The sequence below is a fragment of the Chiloscyllium plagiosum genome, chromosome 10 (assembly GCF_004010195.1).
Source record: "Chiloscyllium plagiosum isolate BGI_BamShark_2017 chromosome 10, ASM401019v2, whole genome shotgun sequence".
Classification (NCBI taxonomy): domain Eukaryota; kingdom Metazoa; phylum Chordata; class Chondrichthyes; order Orectolobiformes; family Hemiscylliidae; genus Chiloscyllium; species Chiloscyllium plagiosum.
Genome location: NC_057719.1, coordinates 3,740,088 through 3,746,613, shown reverse-complemented (window position 1 = coordinate 3,746,613; position 6,526 = coordinate 3,740,088). Strand labels below are relative to the sequence as shown.

General features: G+C 44.1%; 1 protein-coding gene across 1 annotated transcript in view; it reads left to right on the top strand.

Annotated features, from left to right (window-relative positions):
* Positions 1–6,526, top strand: part of LOC122553947 (cytosolic carboxypeptidase 3-like) — a 123,766-nt gene that overhangs the window by 51,975 nt on the left and 65,265 nt on the right. The window contains exon 13 of the mRNA XM_043698450.1: positions 3,988–4,083. Within this exon, the coding sequence (XP_043554385.1) occupies positions 3,988–4,083 (96 nt within the window). The remainder of the gene's footprint in view (positions 1–3,987; positions 4,084–6,526) is intronic.

The window sequence follows — 6,526 nt, the reverse complement described above, 5'->3', positions numbered from 1 at the left end:
AACCTTCATTGACCTGTCTTGTCACCTCCTCAAAGAACTCAATAAGATTTGTGAGGCATGACCTGCCCCTCACAAAGCCATGCTGACTGCCTTTAATCACACTATGCTTTGTCAAATAGTCATAAATCCTATCCCTCAGAATTCTTTCCAAAACTTTGCTGACCACAGACGTAGAACCGACTGGTCTGTAATTGCCGGGGATTTTCCTTTTACCTTTCTTGAAAAGAGGAACAACATTCACCTCCTTCCAATCCTCCGGTACGACTCCCGTGGAGAGTGAGGAGGCAAAGATCTTCGCCAACAGCTTAGCAACCTCCTTTCTCGCTTACTGGAGCAACCTAGGATAAATCTGGGCTGGCCCTGGGGACTTCTCAATCTTAATGTTTTCCAAAATTTCCAGCACATCAACTTCATCAATCTTGATCTGGTCAAGCCTGTATCCCAGCTCCTCAAAGTTCTCATTCACAACAAGATCCATTTCCTTAGTGAAAGCTGAAGCAAAAATCTTGCTTAACGCTTCTCCTATCTGCTCAGACTCCACGCACAAGTTCCCAACACTACCCCTGATCCGCCCTACCTTCTCCCTGAGCGTTTTCTTTCGAGCCGAGAGGGGACCTTAGTGGGATGAATATGATTATGAGAGGCATGGACTGGTGGATAGAAATTCCCTTTAGTTGAGGGGTTAATAACAAGAAGGGGGGGGGGCGGGGGGGGGGAGGGGTCATAACTTTAAGGTGATGGCAGGAGATTTAGAAGAGATTTGAGGAAACATCTTTTTCACCCAGAGTGTGGTGGGAATCTGGAATGCACAGCCAGGGGGGGTACTGGAGGCTGGAAAGCTCGTAACCTTCCAAAAATACTCGGATGAGAACTTGAAGTGTCATAACATTCAAAGCTATGTACCAAGAAAAATAGGTCTAGTGCAGATTGAGAGTAGTTTTTGTCAGTGCAGACTTGATGGGCTGAATGGCTTCTTCTGTACTGTATGACTCTGCGACTGTATGATTATGCCGTGGGAAGATTGGCCCTCTGCCTAAGAAGGGAAAAAGTGAGGACCGCAGATGCTGGAGATCAGAGCCGAAAATGTGTTGCTGAAAAAGCGCAGCAGATCATGCAGCATCCAAGGAACAGGAGAATCAACCTTTCAGGCATAAGCCCTTCTTCATGTTTCCTGAAGAAGGGCTTATGCCCAAAACGTCGATTCTTCTGTTCCTTGGATGCTGCCTGACCTGCTGCGCTTTTCCAGCAACACATTTTCGCCTCTGCCTAAGAAGCGTGTTGATTTATATCATCCCTTCCTCTACCTTTTAATGGCTCCCATTGGTTTACTGTAGTGGTCCCCAATCTTTTTAGTATCAAGGCACAATTGAATGAGTCAAACAATTCCATAGCATACCCCCTTCTTTTCAAGTCTACGCATATGCTGCTCTGGAGGCTTGTGCTAGCCCAGTCGATCAGGGCGCCTGTTGTCAGAGATACTGCCTTCAATAGTAGACATAAAGGCTCCAGAGGAGATCAGAGGCGCAGACACTGTCTCGATGCTCAGATAAGCAGCACAACTCCCAGAAAATTCCACAGCACACCTCCCACCTCATCGCAGCTCACCAGTGTGCTGTGACACGGGAGTCGTACCAGAGGATTAAACACCACCAGTCTACTGGCTAATGGTATAGCCAGGTGTGCCACTGAATAATCCACATTAATGGATTATTAGAGTCTAGCTGAATAATCTTGAGGAATGATACTTTCACTGAATAAACACATTTTTAAAAATGCTGATAGTAAAAATAGTCTCAGCAAAATGGCCATAAACGTATTGTTCAGAGTTCAAAGATTGGAGGATGGATATCAGGATACACATTCAGGGTTACGATGGCTTGGTGGTATAATTGCAAGGCTGTTAATCCAGGGACTCAGCTAACGTTCTAGATGCCTGGGTTCAAATCCCACCACAGCAGATGGTGGAATCAGAAATCAATTTTCAAAAAATCTGAAATTAAGTATCTACTGATGAAAATGGAGCCATGGATTGTCATAAAGGTTAAACTGGATCAATAACGTCCTTTAGATAAGTAAATCTGATCTGGGTCTAAATGAAATTGCAGTCTTCTCCTAGTCTCTGCTGAGTTAGTTGGTCTTAGTAAGGCACCATTGAGGAGTTACCCTAATAATACTTCCGCATCCCAAAACTAATCAGGGAATAATCAGTTGAAAGTTTTCATTCATAGTAAACATTGTTAATGTTTTGGTGTTGAATAAGAAAGGACTGTGTCAAGAACATTAGACCACAGAAACACTGAAAGTGACAGGATGGGAGCAGAGTGAAACTAATAAGGTTTACAGTATCCTAGTTAAGAGAGTGGTGCTGGAAAAGCGCAGCAGGTCAGGCAGCATCCAAGGAGCAGGAGAATTGACATTGCATGCATAAGTTCTTCATCAGGAATGACAGTTGATCCCATTGAAATGTGTAAGATCCTGAGGGGAGTTGATAGGGTGGATATTTCCTCCTGGGAGAACTGCATTTAGAGGACACATTCCTGATGAAGGGTTTATGCCTGAAACATTGACCTTCCTACTCCTCGGATGCTGCCTGACCCACTGTGCTTTTCCAGCACCACACTTGTTGATTCTGACCTCCAGCACCTGCAGTCCTCACTTCCTTGTTAACAAGCAGATGTCTTATTCTTCAACTGTGTCCTCTAAATGGAGTTCTCCCAGGAGGAAACATTCACCTTATCAACTCCCCTCAGGATTTACACGGTTCAATGTGATCAACTGTCATTCTTCCCAACGTTAAAGGGTACAAACCCAATCTGTTAGCTGTTGCAAACTAAATCTCTTGCTGATGCTCAGCCTTTTAGCGTCTGTGTGAGGAGGACACACCAAAAGGATACAGGAAGCTTGGGAATTGTATCCTAAGCCTCCTACCTCTTGGGAACCATCGAGAAATCCTTGAAGCTGTTTGCATGATGGTTCATAGTCACCTAATTGTTGGGTGTTGCAAGTAATTGTTGCAACCATGTCACATCCATGTAGAACTCAAAGGAGTTGAGGAGATGGCTTCAGAGAGGAGAAAGTGAGGTCTGCAGATGCTGGAGATCAGAGCTGAAAATGTGTTGCTGGAACAGCGCAGCAGGGCAGGCAGCATCCAGGGAACAGGAGAATCGACGTTTCGGGCATAAGCCCTTCTTCAGGATGGCTTCAGGCACAGTTGAAATGGTATGGAAGGTGGGAAGAAAGAGCGACTTGAACAGAAGGTCTTAGAGAGAGTTCCAGTATTTGGGGATGAAGGTCCTGCCGCTGATGGTGCAGACGAAAAGGAATGCACGGTATCAGAGTTCAAAGATTGGAGGATAGACATCAGGATACACATTCGGGGTTACAATGGCCTGGTGGTATAATTGCAAGCATGTTAAACCAGGAACTCAGCTAATGTTCTGGGGGCCTGGATTCACATCCCACGACAGCAGATGGTGGGAATCTGAATTCAATGTTCAAAAAATCTGAAATGAAGTATCTACTGATGATAATGGAGCCATTTGATTGTTAGAAAAAAACCTATCTGGCTCATTAATGTCCTTGTGGAAGGAAATCCGCCCTCCTCACCTGGTCTGGCTTGCTTGTGACTCCAGACCCACAGCCATGTGGTTGACTCTCAACTGCTCTCTGAGCAATTTGAGTAGAACATTCACCCTTTTGAACCTTCTCCACCATTCAGTATGATCATGGCTGATCATCCAGCTCCGTCCCCTGTTCCCACTTTCTCCTCATACTCTATGATATCTTTAGCCCTAAGAACAGTGTCTGGCTGAACTGTTGTAGCATTACAGTGTGATTGTTGTAAATACCTTTGTGTTATTCAGAGGTCTCGATTGGGGCACATTTAAGGTGAGTATTTATAGAGAGATGCACTGGCTTTGATAATGAGAGAATGTTGATAACAGTACTTGAAGAAACCTTATCACCCTTTTCTCTTTTATTTTGCAGCGTGTGACGAAAAGGAAGAAACAACTAAAAACCAAAAAGCAGAGACAAAATTCCTACTTAATCCGAAAGGTGATGAATACTGAAAAGCAATACCAGGTGGGGATTCTTAGAAAGAGAGAGAGATACAGGCAAAGGCAGAGAGATAGAGGGACCAACATAAAAAGGAAGAGATATAAAGGGGAATAGAGTAAAAGAGAAATGAAAAGCAAAAGATAGAAGCAAACAGTCACACACAAAGAGATAGTGATAGAGAGAGAGTAACACAGACATGTTGTATACAAACACACGTAAGGAGATGAGAAGTTTTTTTTGTGTGTGTTTTAAGTGAGTAATTATTTTAAGTCAGTTGTAATCTGGAATGTGTTGCCTGAAAGGGCAGTGTAAGAAGTTTCAGTCATATCGATCAAAGTGGAATTGGATACATAGTGAACATGAAAAAATAGGGAAAGAGCAGGGATAATAGAAACAATTGGTTAATCCTTTCAAAATGTTAACACAGACAAGATGGGCCAAATATCCTCCTTGCTGTTGGATGCTCTACTAAGAGGAAGAAGAATGATATATAGTATGAACAGCATCAGGCGGTGAGGAATCCATCAAAAAGGAACATTTAACTTAGTCTTATCCTTACCAATATACCAGTTGCAGATGCATCTGTCCATGAAATTATCAGTAAAAGCGACCACTACACAGTTCTTGTGGAGATAAAGTCCCATATTTGCATTGAGAATACACACAGCAATGTGGTGACTTTCAACAGCCCTCTGAAATGGCCGTGTAAGCCATTCAGTTGTTTCAATCACTACAAAGTCTCAACAAAGAAATGAAACCGGACAGACCACCTGGCAAGGACCAAGGCACAGGAAAGGCCAATGGCTGAAACAGACCTGTCGAGCCTGTAAAGTCCTCCTCACTAACATCTGGGGGCTAGTGCCAACATTGGGAAGCTCCCTCACAGACTAGTCAAGCAACAGCCTGACATGGTCACACTTATGGAATCATATTTTACAGACAGTGTCTCAGACCCCACCATCACCATCCCTGAATATGTCCTTTCTCACCAACAGGACAGACCTAGCAGAGGTGGTTATACAATGCTTTAGAGTCAGGAGGGAGTTAAGATCATAAGACATAGCAGCAGTAATTAGATCATTTGGCCCAGTGAGTCTCCTCCACCATTCAATCATGGCTGATAAGTTTCTCAACCTCATTCTCCCACCTTCTCCCTTTGATGTCCTTAACAATCGAGAACCTAAATATTTCTGTTTAAATATACTAAATGATGTGGCTTCCACAGCCTTCTGTGGCAATGAATTCCTTATATTCACAACTCTCTGGTTGAAGAAGTTTCTCCTTATCTCTATTCTAAAAGGTATTTTCTTTACTCTAAGGCTGCGCCATTGAGTCCTGCTAATGGAAACATTTTTCCAACATTCAATCTATTCAGGCCATTCAGTATTCTGTGAGCTTCAATTCGATCTCCCCTCAACCTTCTAAACTCCCTTGAATATAGTCCCAGAGTCCTCAAACATTCCTCTTATGTTAAGCCTTTCATTCCTGGGACCATTCTGGTGAACCTCCTCTGGACCCGCTCCAGGGTCAGTACATCCTCCCTGAGGTGTGGGGTCCAAAGTTGCTCACAGCATTCTCTATGTGGTCTAATCAGAGCCTTATAATGCCTCAGAAGGACATCTCTGCTTTTATATTCTAAAATAAATTCCAACATTGCATTTGTCTTCCTAACTATCACCTCAACCTGCAAGTTTACCTTAAGAGAATCCTGGACTAGGACTCCTAAATCCTTTTGCACTTCCAAAATCTGAATTTTCTCCCCATTTAGGAAATAATCTATGCCTCTATTCTTTCTACCAAACTTCCTACACTCTCACACGTATTCCACATGCCACTTCTTTGCCCACTCTCCAAACCTGTCTAAATCTTTCTGCAGGTCAGGCAGCATCCAAGGAACAGGAGAATCAACGTTTCGGGCATAAGCCCTTCTTCAGGAATGAGGGAAGTTTGTCCAGCAGGCTAAGATAAAAGGTAGGGTGGGGGGAGGGGAATTGAGGAAACTGGAGAAATCTGAGTTCATCCCTTGTGGTTGGAGGGTTCCTAGGCGGAAGATGAGGCGCTCTTCCTCCAACCGTCGAAAAACCTATCTGGTTCACTAATGTCCTTGTGGCCTGTCTCTCCAATATAGAGGAGGCCACATCGGGTGCAGCGGATGCAATAGATGATGTGTGTGGAGGTGCAGGTGAATTTGTGGCGGATATGGAAGAATCCCTTGGGGCCTTGGAGGGAAGTAAGGGGGGAGGTGTGGGCGCAAGTTTTGCATTTCTTGCGATTGCAGGGGAAGGTGCCGGGAGTGGAGGTTGGGTTAACATAGACCATAGAACATAGAACAATACAGCACAGAACAGGCCCTTCGGCCCACGATGTTGTGCCGAACATTTGTCCTAGCTTAAGCACCCATCCATGTACCTATCCAATTGCCGCTTAAAGGTCACCAAAGATGCTGACTCTACCACTCCCACAGGCA